This window comes from Belonocnema kinseyi, chromosome 5, assembly GCF_010883055.1.
Source record: "Belonocnema kinseyi isolate 2016_QV_RU_SX_M_011 chromosome 5, B_treatae_v1, whole genome shotgun sequence".
In the NCBI taxonomy this organism is placed as follows: domain Eukaryota; kingdom Metazoa; phylum Arthropoda; class Insecta; order Hymenoptera; family Cynipidae; genus Belonocnema; species Belonocnema kinseyi.
In genome coordinates this window covers 90637704-90652341 of record NC_046661.1, presented here as the reverse complement: position 1 = coordinate 90652341, position 14638 = coordinate 90637704, and the positions used below count along the sequence as shown (strand labels likewise).

General features: G+C 22.1%; 1 protein-coding gene across 1 annotated transcript in view; it reads right to left on the bottom strand.

Moving 5' to 3' along the window:
• Positions 1 to 1219: 1219 nt before the first annotated feature.
• LOC117173773 (sorting nexin-4-like) overlaps positions 1220 to 14638 on the bottom strand; it is a 47661-nt gene continuing 34242 nt past the window's right edge. The window contains exons 8-9 of the mRNA XM_033362415.1: positions 14496 to 14610; positions 1220 to 1318 (exon numbers count right to left, since the gene is read on the bottom strand). Coding sequence (XP_033218306.1) covers positions 1268 to 1318; positions 14496 to 14610 — 166 coding nt within the window. The 3' untranslated portion in view covers positions 1220 to 1267. The remainder of the gene's footprint in view (positions 1319 to 14495; positions 14611 to 14638) is intronic.

Below are 14638 nucleotides of genomic sequence, written 5' to 3'. Positions count from 1 at the left end.
AATTCTTTGTGAAATATTTGAGAAATTATATAAGTCTTTGTGAAATCTTTGAGAAATGATAGAAGTCTTTTTGAATTTTTTAAAAATCTTTGTGAAATATTTAAAATCTTTGTGAAATAATTGAAATATTTGTGAAATTTTCTGAATCTATCAAAAATAGTTGAAATATTTGTGAAATCTTTCGGAAATCATTGAAAACTTCCAATCCTTTGAAAAATGATTCAAGTCTTTGTGAATTTTTAAAAAATCTTTGCGAAAGATTTGAAATATTTTTGAAATATTCGGTAATATTTATGAAATTATTGAAATCTTTGAAAAATTATTACAATCTTGATCAAATTTTTGTCATATTTGTAAAAAATCTATCCGAAATCTTTGCGAAACCTGTGAAATCTTTGTGAAGTCTTTGGCAATATGAATTTTATACCATTATTCACTATTAATTAATTATTTATGTTTAATTTTTACACAGTATAATATTATCATACTCTGACGCACATCCGACTGAAAATATAAGGGATTTTTTAGGACATTTTAGAATAAGAGACAATTTCATTCAAAAAAATGTTTTATTTCCTGTCCGTTTTTTAGCAACATAATTTTTGTGATGTGTATATTAACTTTTTTTCATAAATAACTGGTATTGTTATTATGCGCTATAAAAACAGAATGAATCTCTTATTACAAATAAGAACATATCGATATCATTTATAAATAAATGAACGTTTACAAACAAAACTTGTGTCGTGTAGTGAGTCAATATTTTTGTGATGAGGAAAAAAAAATACTCTTATTATAATAATTACCCAATACCTCGTATCATAAAAGCGGCGCGAAATTCGGCGAAAATAGAAATAACTGGTTTTTAATATATTTTTGGAGTGAAATAGATTCATCTAATTATTGCCACGTTCTTAATATTAAATTTCTCGAAAAGTGAGTACTTCGTTTCAGCCTCTTGGATTACAAGTAATTAACAATGTCACATATAATACAAGTCGTAAAGAATTAAATAGAATATAAATACTGAACAATGCTGTGGTATAATTAAAAATAATTATTTTCAATTTATTATTTAATTTTTAATTTGAATTTAATTAATTAATTATTTTACAATATTCTCTATTCTGACATTCAATAATAAAAACAATCTCCAATCTTAATTCGACACTGATCATCAAGTGCAGGAATGTATGACACTAAATGGACGTGATTTTTATTTTTTTAGTGGGGTATTGTACTTAAAATTTTAATATGATTCAGTCGCTTAGGGCATTCCTTCCAAACACTCTTTGATATGTTGCCAAGCATGAAGACCCTGAAAATTACAAATTTCCTATTTCAATAGAAAAAAAATAGAATACACTGAAAAAAAAATTAATACAAAATTCTGGAATTTTATGGTATCTGTTGTTAATTAATTTGTATTAAAATTAGTTCTAGATGAAAACAAATAGCAGTCATCACAGTACCTACTGTCGTCGAAATAGGTGACATTTTTTTCTAAAATAGGTGACAAATATGTGATAAACAAATGTTAAATGAGACAAAACTGGTCTAATTTGTTGTTATTTTTTTTTACAAAACCATTTAATTGTTTACAACATAGTTAAATCCGTTACGAAATTGTTGATTTTGCAAACAAAAAAGATGAATAGTCTCCTTTTTTTAACCCTTTCCGGCATACATTTTTCAGGGAAACGAGTTTTCATGAAAATTGGTATTAGGGGAATTTTAGATAGATTCAAAAGATTTAACAAAACTTCTATTGTTTCACAAAAATTTCAAATATTTCGCAAAGATTTCACAAAGATTTAAGTGATTTCCGAAAGATTTCAGAAAGATTTAAACAATTTCACAAATATTACTATATCCTTGTTAAAATAATAGAAGTATTTGTGAAATATTTTTAACCTACCCAAAATAGTTGAAATCTTTTTGAAATCTTTATGAAATCTTTGGGAAATCATTGCGATTTTGGCAAATATTTGAAAATGAGGTATTATTTTCGAAATTATTTAAATCTTTATGAAATCTTTGAAAAATGATAGAAGACTTTTTGAATTCTTTAAAAATCTTTGCGAAATATTTTTAATCTTTTTGAAATATTTGTGAAATCATTTAAAAATTATTGAGATTTTTGTTCAATGTTTGAAATCTATCTGAAACCTTTGTGAAATAATATAAATATTTTTGAAATCTTCTTAATTAATTCAAAATATTTGAAATATTTGTAAAATCAATGTGAAATCTTTGGGAAATCCTTGACATTTTATCAAATATTTAAAAATCTTTGGAAACCTTTTCAAAATATTCGAAAATGTGGTAATATTTTTGAAATGATTGAATTCTTTGTGATATCTTTGAGAAATGATAGAAGTCTTTGTGAATTCTTTAAAAATCTTTGCGAAATATTTGTAATCTTTGTGAAATCTTTCTGAAAACTTCAGGAAATCATTGCAATTTAGTCGAATATTTAAAGAATCTTTTCAAAATATTCAAAAATGTCATACTATTTTTGAAATTATTCAAATATTTGTGAAATCTTTCGAAAATCATTGAAATCTTTTACATCTTCGAAAAATGATTGACGTCTATTATGATTTCTTTTAAAATCTTTGCTAAATATTTTAACCTTTGTGAAATCATTAAGACATCAGAAACGAGTTTTCATGAAAATTGGTACATAAGGGTTTTCGGGTCGCTGATTATGATCTGAACTCAGATTTTGAAAATTCAAAATGGCGAGTCCAATATGGCGGCTAAACTTTTGGCATATATTTTTTCTGAAAATTGGTATACGGGGGTTTTTGGAATCACGAATCTGAACTCAGATTTAGAAAATTCAAAATGGTGGATCCAATATGGCGACTTAAATTTGGAATATTTTTGGATTTGTTTAAAGAATTCGTATACAGGGTTTTTTGGGGGTCGCTATTCACAAATCCAAACTCAGATTTTGAAAGTTCAAAATGGCGGATCCAATATGGCGGGCAAAATTTCGATTTTTTTTTTGAAAATTGGTGTTCAGGGGTTTTTGGTATCTATGATCAGGAATATGAACTTGGATTTTGAACATTCAAAATGGCGGGCCAAAATTCAAAATATTTCTAAATTGTTTTTTGAAAGTTGGCACAGACAGGGGGTCGCTGATCTTGAATCTGTATTCAAAATGACAAATATTTAGAATATTAAGGCTTGAAAAAATATACACCTACTCAACTAAAACATGGATTAGTACCAATTTTCTGAATTTTCCAAATCTAAATTCAGATTTGTGATCAGTGACTCCGTAAATTCTTGTACACTAATTTTTAAAAAAATCCAAAAACTTTATTATTTTCACCGCCATATTGTATCCGTCATTTGGGATTTTCAAACTCTAATTTCAGATTCGTGATCAGCGACCCCGAAAACCTCTGTATACTAATTTTCAGAAAAAAATGCATAAATATTCGAAGTTTCGAGCGCCATCTTTGATCCACCATTTTAAATTTCCAAAAACTGAGTTCATATTCGTGATCACTGAAAAAAAAACCCTTGTATACAGCCATTTTGAATTTTAAAAATCTGAGTCCAGATTCGTATTCAGCGATCCCAAAAAACCTTAAGTATCCATTTTCATAAGGATATAATGCAAAGTTTTTTCAATAACAAACTTTCTCAACAAAAAGGCTTTTTTTCATCTTTGTTTATAAGTATTAACAAATTATTTAAAAGATGTAGATCCTTCGCACAACAATTTTAAATTTTCTATCATCCTGCGAGCATGAAATTAAAAAAAAAACTTGTGTAAAATCAAATAAAAACTACTCTGAAATCGCAAAAAATGATATGAAAAATTAATTAAAACAAAAACGATAAAAGCAAATTTTCTACAAAAAAGTTCAATTTTATACCAAATTTTTTAATTTTCAACAAAATAGTTTAATCCACAACCAAAATAGATAAATCTTCAACTAAGAAGTTGCATATTGAACCAAAAAGAGATGAAATTTCTACCAAAAAGTGAATTTTGTACAAAAAAAAAATTTTCAGTCAAGAATGAAAAATGTTAAGCATAAACTTTAATAAAAAATAAGAAAAAAAAAACAGTCAGATTTTACCAAACGGCATATATTTCCAACATTACTACATTTTGACAAAAAAAAAGTGGATTTTCTACCAAAAAAAGACGAATTTTCAACAATAAAACATAATTTTTCAACCAAAAAAGTTGAATGTTTAAGCAAAATTGAATAGATAAATTTTCATTAAGAATGAATTTTCAATAAAAACAAAAAAGAATTTTCTACAAAACAGTTTAATTTTTTACCAATTTGTTGAATTTTCAAGCCAAAAAAATTAATTCTCTATCTGGCAATTTAATTTTTACAAACAAGAACATGAAATAACAACAAAAAAGTTAATTTGCAATTAATCAGTTGACTTTTTTAACAAAATATTTGAATTTGTAGTTTCAACTAAAATTATGAATCTTCAACGAAAAAAAAAATGAAATTTAAAAAAAAAAAAGTTCTTAAAAAGTCACCTTTTTTTATTTAAAATTAACCTCTTGGTGAAAAAAATGTATTTCGATTGAAAGTTAGTTCTTTTTATCAAAAGCAAAACAACAAAAAAAAACACAAAAAAAGTATTATATTTCTTTTTCAGAATTAATTTCAATTAAACTATTTTGTTAAAAAGTAATATTTTTTTGTCGAATATTGATCCTTTTTGATAGAAAGCTAATTATTTTTATTTCATAATTAATCTAAATTCAACTATTTTCTTAAAAAGTAATCTTTTTTTATCAAAATTTTAACTGATTTATTGAAAACTTGTATTTTTGGATAGAAAATCAATCCTTTTAGTGTAAAAATCCTCATTTATTAGAAAAGTCATATTTTTTAGTTGAAAATTCGTCTTCCTTGCTTCAAAATTCATCTGGCTTGTGAAATGTTCATCTTTTCAAATTAAAAATTTAAGATTATGTTTCAAAATGCAACTCTTCCTGGTTGAAGTTTAATTTAATAAATTACATTTCCACTATAAAAATTAATTTTTTACCTAAAAAAGACGAATTTTTATCCAAATAGTTGAATTTACAACTAAAAAAAATAACCGTTTCGAACTAAAAAAATTAAATGGGTAAATTATCAGTAAAAAACAATTTCAACTAAAAAATAAGAACTTGTAACAAAATAGTTCCATTTTCAACAAAAGAGATTAATTTTAAACTAAAATTGTGAATCTTTAAAAACAAACAAAAGTCATTTTTATCAAAACTAATTCAAGATAAAAACAAACAATTGTATTTTTCAACAACAAATACATACATTTCTACAAAAAAGATTAATTTTGTACTCGAAAAGACGAATTTTTACCAAAATGCCACAATTTTCAACTACAAATAGATCAATTTAAAAAAATACAAAAACATGTAAATTATTAGTAAAAAAGTTCAATTTTATGTGAAAAATAAGAATTCCCACCAAAATAGTAGTTCAATTTTCAACCAAACAGAACTTTTTTCAACTAAAATGATGAATCTCCAACCAAAAAAAAAATAATTTTGATCAAAACTACCTCAAGATAAAAGAAAAGTTACATTTTTCAGCAATAAATTACATTTCTATCAAAAAAATTATTCTTTTACCCAAAAAGACGGATTTTGAACAAAACGCAACAATTTTTAACCAAATCGAACCATTTTAATCAAATAGATGAATTTTCAACGTAAAAAAATCAACTTTAAAGTAAAAAAGAAATAAGTAAATAATTAGTAAATTAAATTAAATTTTTACTTAAAAATACGAAATTTCGACAAAATAATTAAATTTTCAACTAACGAGATGATTTTTCTACTAAAATGATAAACCTTCAACAAAAAAATCGATTTTGATCAAAACTAGTTCAAGATAAAAACAAAAGTTACACTTTTTACCAATAAATTACATTTCTACCAAAACTAAGAATTTTCAACATAATAGTTCCATTTTCCACCAAAACGATGAATTTTTAAATAAAATTATGAATTTTCAACACAAAAAATCATTATTTTTATCAAAATTAGTTTAAGATAAAAGCAAAAAATTTTATTTGAAAAAAAATTATATTTCTACCAGGAAAAATTAAAAATTATTAACTAAAAAAAATATGAGCAAATTATCAGTTAAACAATTCAACTTCAACCAAAAAATAAGAGATTTTAACAAAAGAGTTCCATTTTTAACCAAAGAATTTTATGAATTTTATTAACAACAAATTACATTTCTACGAAAAAGATTACTTAAAAATGCAACAATTTGTAAGAAAATAGTTAAATTTTTAACTAAAAATAATCAGCTTTAAAGTAAAAAAGAAATACGTAAATTATCAGTAAAAAAATCAGTTTTTAATAAAAAAAAAAACTTCAACCCAAAAAATCGACTTTTATAAAAACTAGTTCAAGCTAAAAACAAATTGTTGCATTTTTTAGAAATAAATTACATTTCCGCCAAACAGATTAATTGTTTACCTAAAAAAAACGAATTTTTACCCAAACAGTTGAATTTTTAACTACAAAAAAAATGAAACATTTCAAAATAAAAAAAAAATGGGTAAATTATCAGTTAAAACGCAATTTTAACGAAAAGAATAAGAATTTTTAACAAAATAGTTCCATTTTCAACAAAAGAGATGAATTTTCAACTAAAATGATAAATCTTCGACAGAAAAAAAAATAATTTTTATCAAAACTAAAGCAAGATAAAAACAGTTACATTTTTCCTCAGTAAATTACTTTTATAACAAAAACATGAATTATTTTCAACAAAATACAACCATTTTTAACCAAATAGTTAAATTTTCAACTAAAGAAAATTTTAACCCAAAAAAGAAATATGTAAATTAGCAGTTCAAAAAATCAATTTCTAGTAAAAAACATAACATTTTAACAAAATACTTCAATTTTCAACCAACGAAATGATTTTTCTACCAAAATGATGAACCTTTAACCAAAGAAATCGATTTTCATCAAAACTAGTTCAAGATAAAAAAAATCACGTTTTTATTTTTTACCAATAAATTGCATTTCCACCAAAAAGATTACTTTTTTACCTAAAAAAATGAATTTTTACCAGATAGTTGAATTTTCAGCTAAAAAAAGAATTATTTTAAACCAAAAAATAAATGGATAAATTATCAGTTAAAAAAATTAATTTCCACTAAAAAATAAGAATTTACAACAAAATAGTTACATTTTCAACCAAAGAGAGGAATTTGAGACTAAAATTATAAATCTTCAAGCACAATTTTTTTTTAAACAAAATTAGTTTAAGATGAAAACAGTTAAATTTTACAACAACAAATTACATTTCTACAAAAAAGATTAATTATTTTCCCCCAAAAGACGAAATGAAAACAAAATTTAACAATATACAGCCATTTTTAAAAACATAGTTGAATTTTCAACTAAAAAAAATTGTTAACCAAAAAATAAACAGGTAAATTATCAGTTAAAAAATTCAATTTCAAATAAAAAATACAAAATTTCAATCAAAAAGTTCAATTTTCAACCATCGATACGATTATTTTTTATGGAAGCGAGTTCAAGATAAAAAAAACGGTTGCATTTTTATTAATAAATTACATTATTACCAAAACGAGTAATTTTTTTCCTAAAAAACGCGAGTTTTTAAAAAAATAGTTCAATTTTCAAGTAAATAATATTAAACAGAAAATAAATGGGTAAATTATCAGTTGGAAAATTTAACTTCAACTGAAAAATACAAAATTTCAACAAAATAGTTGAATTTTCAGCCAACGAGATAATGATTTTTTATCAAAACTTGTTCAAAATAAAAATAAACAGTTGCATTTTTTACCAATAAATTAGATTTCTGCCAAAAGGATTAATTGTTTGCCTAAAAAAAAAACGAATTTTTACCCAAATAGTTGAATTTTTAACTAAAAAAAAATGAAACATTTAAAAATAAAAAAAAATGGGTAAATTATCAGTTAAAAAGCAATTTCAACCAAAAGAATAAGCATTTCCAACAAAATAGTTTCATTTTCAACAAAATTATATTACATTTTTACGAAACAGAATAATTTTTTACCCAAAAATACGCATTTTTAACAAAATGAACCATTTTTTTTTAATCCAACCATTCTTAGCCTCATAGTTAAATTTTTAACTAAAAGCACATCAAATTTAAGTAAAAAAAAAAGTGAATTATTAGTCAAAGAAATTCAATTTCTACTAAAAAATACGAAATTTCAACACAATAGTTCAATTTTCAATTAACGAGATGAGTTTTTAACTAAAATGATGAACCTTCAATCCAAAAAATCAATTTTTATCAAAACTAATTCAAGATAAAAACTTTCATTTTTTACCAACAAATTACATTTTCTACAAAATGATTCATTTTTTATCTAAAAAGAAACGAATTTTTAACCAAACAGTTGAATTTGCAACTAAAAAAACTATTTTAAACATAAAAATAAATGGATGAATTATCAATAAAAAAAAAATAATTTCCGCTAAAAAATAAGAATTTTTAACCAAATAATCGAATTTATAACTAAAAAAAAATTATTTTAAACCAAAAAATAGGTGGGTAAATTATCATTAAAAAAAATTCATTTCCACTAAAAAATAAGAATTTTCAACAAAATAGTTATGTTTTCAACCAAAGAGATGAATTGGCCAATAGAATGATGAATCTTCAACCGAAATTTGTTTTTATTAAAACTAGTTCAAGATAACAAAAAAGAAAAAAAAAACAGTTGCATTTTTTACCAATAAATTACAATTTCACCAAAAGAAATAATTTTTTTTGCCTTAAAAGGCGAATTTTTAACCAAATAGTTGAATTTTCACCTAAAAAAAACTATTTTGAACAAAAAAATAAATGGATAAATTATAAGTTAAAAACATTAATTTCTACTAAAAAATAAGAATTTTTAACCAAATAGTCGAATCTATAACTAAAAAAAAATTATTTTAAACCAAAAAATAGGTGGGTAAATTATCATTAAAAAAAATTCATTTCCACAAAAAAATAAGAATTTTCAACAAAATAGTTATGTTTTCAACCAAAGAGATGAATTTGCCAATAGAATGATGAATCTTCAACCGAAATTTTTTTTATCATACTAGTTCAAGATAACAAGAAAAAAAAACAGTTGCATTTTTTACCAATAAATTACAATTTCACCAAAAGAAATAATTTTTTTGCCTTAAAAGGCGAATTTTTAACCAAATAGTTGAATTTTCACCTAAAAAAACTATTTTGAACAAAAAAATAAATGGAGAAATTATGATTTAAAAAAATTAATTTTTACTAAAAAATAAGAATTTTTAACCAAATAGTCGAATCTATCACTAAAAAAATATTTTAAACCAAAAAATAGGTGGGTAAATTATCATTAAAAAAAAATTCATTTCCACTAAAAATTAAGAATTTTCAACAAAATAGTTATGTTTTCAACCAAAGAAGTGAATTTGCCAATAGAATGATGAATCTTCAACCGAAATTTGTTTTTATTAAAACTAGTTCAAGATAACAAAAAAAAAACAGTTGCATTTTTTACCAATAAATTACAATTTCACCAAAAGAATTAATTTTTTTACCTTAAAAGGCGAATTTTTAACCAAACAGTTGAATTTTCAAATAAAAAAAAAAGATTTTAAACAAAAAAATAAATGGGTAAATTATCAATTAAAAAAAATTCATTTCTACTCAAAAATAAGAATTTTTAACCAAATAGTCGAAATTATAACTAAAAAAAAATTTTTTAACCAAAAAATAAATGGGTAAATTATCAGTTTAAAAAAATTAACTTCAACTAAAAAATAAGAATTTTCCACAAAATATTTATTTTTTCAACCAAAGAGATGAATTTGCCAATAGAATGATGAATCTTCAACCGAAAATTTTTTTTTGTCAAAACTAATTCAAGATAACAAAAAAAAAAAAACGGTTGCATTTTTTACCAATAAATCACAATTTCAACAAAAGAAATAATTTGATTGCCTTAAAAGGCGAATTTTTAACCACATAGTTGAATTTTCACCTATAAAAAACTATTTTGAACAAAAAAATAAATGGGTAAATTATAAGTTAAAAAAAATTAATTTCTACTAAAAAATAAGAATTTTTAACCAAAAAGTCGAATCTATAACTAAAAAAAAAATATATTTTAAACCAAGAAATAGGTGGGTAAATTATCAGTTTAAAAAAATTAACTTCCACTAGAAAATAAGAATTTTCAACAAAATAGTTATATTTTCAACCAAAGAGATGAATTTGCTAATAGAATGATGAATCTTCAACCGAAATTTTTTTTTTTTATCAAAACTAGTTCAAGATTACAAAAAAAAAACAGTTGCATTTTTACCGATAAATTACATTTTCACCAAAAGGATTAATTTTTTTTACTTTAAAAGGCGAATTTTTAACCAGATAGTTGAATTTTCGCCTAAAAAAAAAACTATTTTGAACAAAAAAATAAATGGGTAAATTATAAGTTGAAAAAAAAAAATTTTTACTAAAAAATAAGAATTTATAACCAAACAGTTCAATACTTGCATTTTTATTAATACATTACATTTCCACCAAAAAGATTAATTGTTTACCTAAAAAATAACGATTTTTTACCCAAATAGTTGAATTTTTAACTACAAAAAAATGAAACATTTCAAAATAAAAAAAAGGGTACATTATCAGTTAAAAAGCAATTTCAACCAAAAGAATAAGAATTTTTAACAAAATAGTTCCATTTTCAACAGAAGAGATGAATTTTCGACTAAAATGATGAATCTCCGACAGAAAAAAGAATAATTTGTATCAAAAATAGTGAAAGATAAAAACGGTTACATTTTTTAACAACATATTACATTTCTACGAAACAGAATAATTTTTTACCCAAAAATACGCATTTTTAACAAAATGCAACCATGTTTTTTTAATCCAACTATTTTTAGCCAGATAGTAGAATTATTAATTATAAAAAAATAAACTTCAAGCAAAAAATATACAAGTAAATCATTAGTAAAATAAATTCAATTTCTACTAAAAATAAATTTGAACCAAAATAGAAATGGGTAAATTATTATTTTCAAAAATCAATTTCAACTAAAAAATAAGCATTATCAACAAAGTAGTTCCATTTTTAACCAAAGAAATGATTTTTTAACTAAAATGATAAGGCCAACAAATTCATTTTTATCAAAACTAGGTCAAGATAAAAACAGTTTCTTTTTTTTACTAATAAATTACATTTCTACCAAAAAGATTAATTTTTCACCCAAAAAAGATGAATTTTTAAAGAAATATTTGAATTTTAACCAATTAGTCAAATGTTCAACGGAAAAAAGAGAGCTATTTTGAACAAATAATAAATGGGTAAATTATAAGTAAAAAAAAAAAAATTTTTACTAAAAAATAACAATTTTCAACAAAATAGGTTCATTTTCAACCAAACAGATTAATTTTAAACTAAAATGATGAAGAACAAACTAGTTCATGATAAAAATAAACAATTGCATTTTTCGACAACAAAATACATTTCTACCGAAAAGATTAATTTTTTACTGGAAAAGACGAATTTTTACCGAAATAAAATAATTTTTAACCAAATAGATGAATTTTCAACTATAAATATATCAATTTAAAAAACACAAAAATCTTAAACAACAAAATAATTTTTATCAAAACTATTTCAAAATAAAAACAGTTACCTTTTTCAAAAATAAATTACATTTCTACCAAAAAATTATTTTTTTTTGCCCAAAAAGACAAATTCTGAAAAAAATTCAACAATTTTTAACAAAATACAACCACTTTTAACCAAATAGTTGAATTTTCAACTTTAAAAAATCAACTTTAAAGCAAAAAAGAAATAAGTAAATTATTAGTAAAAGAAATTCAATTTCTATTAAAAAATACGAAATTTCTAGAAATAGTTCCATTTTCAAAAAACGAGATGATTTTTCTACTGAAATTATGAACCTTCAACAACAAAAATTAGATTTTGATCAAACGTAGTTTAAGATAAAAACAAAAAGTTGCCTTTTTTACCAATAAATTACAATTGCTACCAAAAAGAGTAATTTCTTAACAAAAAAAAGATAAATCTTTAACATAATAGTTAAATTTTCAACAACAAAAAAATTTAACAAAAAAGAAATGGGTAAATTATCATTTAAAAAATCAATTTCAATTAAAAAATAAGAATTTTCCACAAAATAGTTCCATTTTCAATCAAAGAAATAAATTTTTAACTAAAATGATAAACTTTCAACCCAAAAAATTTATTTTATCAAAACTAGTTCAAGATAAAAACAAACAATTGCATTTTTCAACAATATATTATATTCCTAAAAAAAGATAAATTTGTAATCCAAAAAGAGGAATTTTTAAGAAAATGCAAAACCATTTTTAACCCAAATTATGAATCTTCCACGAAAAAAATTTAGTTTTCAATAAGTAGTTCAAATTTCACCCAGATGATTGAATTTTTGTCTTTAAAAAAATTAATCTTTAACAAACAAAAATTTTCAAAAAAAAGATTTTCAACTAATAAATATAAATTTTAAGGATAAAATAAAATAGATAAACTATCAGTTTAAAAAATGCATTTTAAACTAATAAATACGAATTTTCAATAAAATAGTTCAATTTTTTACCAAAAATATGAATTTCAACTAAAATATTGAATTTTATAATGAAAAAAACTAATTCTGAACAAATGTTGATTTATTAGTCGAGAAAGAAATAAAATTTTTTGTAACAATAAAACTATATGATTGAAAATCTACTTTTTTGTAGAAAATATATATTTTTGGGTTGAAAATTCAACGGTTTTATAGAAATTTTTTTTTTATGGTTTGAGGGTTTAAAAATTTGGTGAAAAATTCAACTATTTGATTGAAAATTAAAATATTTATTACAACTTTTTTTTAATTAAAAATTTAATATTTTTTGAAATATTATACTTTGACGGAAATTTTTTTTCTTGCTATCGTTATTATTTGGTTCAAAATTTTATTGTTTTGTTGAAAATTTAACAATTTTGTTAAAAATTAGTCTCTTTCTTTTAAAAATTTAACGATTTCATAAAATTTTTTTCTTTCTTAACTACAAAATTTATGTTTGTTTCAAAATTCAACAATATTGTTAAATATTTCTCTTTTTCGTTTAAAAATTCATTTTTTCTGTGTAAAAATTTTATTATCAGATTAAAAATTCGATCAGTTTGTAAAAAATTCATATTTTTGCTAGAAAATTAAACAAGTTTCGAAAAACTTTAACAAGTTCGTAGAAATTTCCAAAATTTGATATATAATTTAACTATTTGGGCAAAAGTTGAACTACTTTTTTACAAACATTTTTTTTTTACTTGAATTCATAATTTTAGTTTAAAATTATTTTTTTGCTTGAAATATAATTTTTTCAATTTAAAATCAAAATAATCCACTTTTGGTTGAAAACCTATATTATTTATTTGAAAATTCAAATTTTCTGTTGAAAATTTATCTACATATTGCCTGAAAAATGCCTAATTTTTCGTACAAAATTTATGGTTTTGGTACAAATTTAACTATAAGGTTGAAAATTTATGTGCTTTGTTAATAATTCTTCTTTTTGGCAGAAAATCAAGTTTGAATTCAAAATTAACTTTTTTCGCAAATTCAAATTTTTTCTAGAAAATTCGTTTTTTTTTCACTGAAAATAATTATTTTTTATACTGAAAATTTAACTATAATATTTTTGTTCCACAATTGCTTTATAAAAAATTTTAATTAAAAGATATAGTTAAAAATGTATCAGTTTGGCTCCAAAATTTATCTTTGTTGGCAGATAATTCAACTTTGTTAAAAATTCGTTTTTTACTTGAAGATTCATCATTTTACTTAAAAATGAATTTTTTTAAATATAATTTTATCTATTTAAAATATAAATTATCAATTTTTGGTTGAAGGTTTATATTTTTTAGTTGATAATTCAACTTTTAAGACGAAAATTAAAATTCAACTTTAGTTTAAAATTCCCAATTTTAATCAAAAAATTAGTCTCTGTTCAAAAATTAAACTATTTGGTAAAAAAAATTTTTAACATAAAATTTAACTACTTGGTTAATAATTCAACTTTGTCCTTGAAAATGACCTTTTTTGTTGAAAATCAATATTTTCGAGTGGCAATTTAAACATTTTTCTAGAAAATTCGCCCTCTTGGTGTGAAAATTCAACTATTTGGTAGAAAATTCCACTTTTTTGTAGCAGATTCGTTTTTTTATATTGAAAATTAATTTTTTAAAAATAAAAATTCAACTTTTTGGTAGAAAAATGAACATATTTGATTGAAAATTCGTCTTTTTCGGTTGAAAAATAACTTCTTTTATTAAAAGTTCATGTTTTCGGGTTAAAAATTCACCTTTTTTGTGGAAATCTTTATCGTGAAATATAAAAAAAAGCAAACCACTGAGCCCCATTTTATAATATTTCAAAAATTTTGAATGTTTACCTTTTTGGCAAGTTTAAACTGTAGAACACAATAAGCTGCCAAAGTTTCTTTCAGATCGATAACTTTTTGCTGCTGAAATCTTTCAATATCCTCTATCGCTTTACTGGAAAATGATCTGTGAAAGGAAAATATTTGTTTTTATA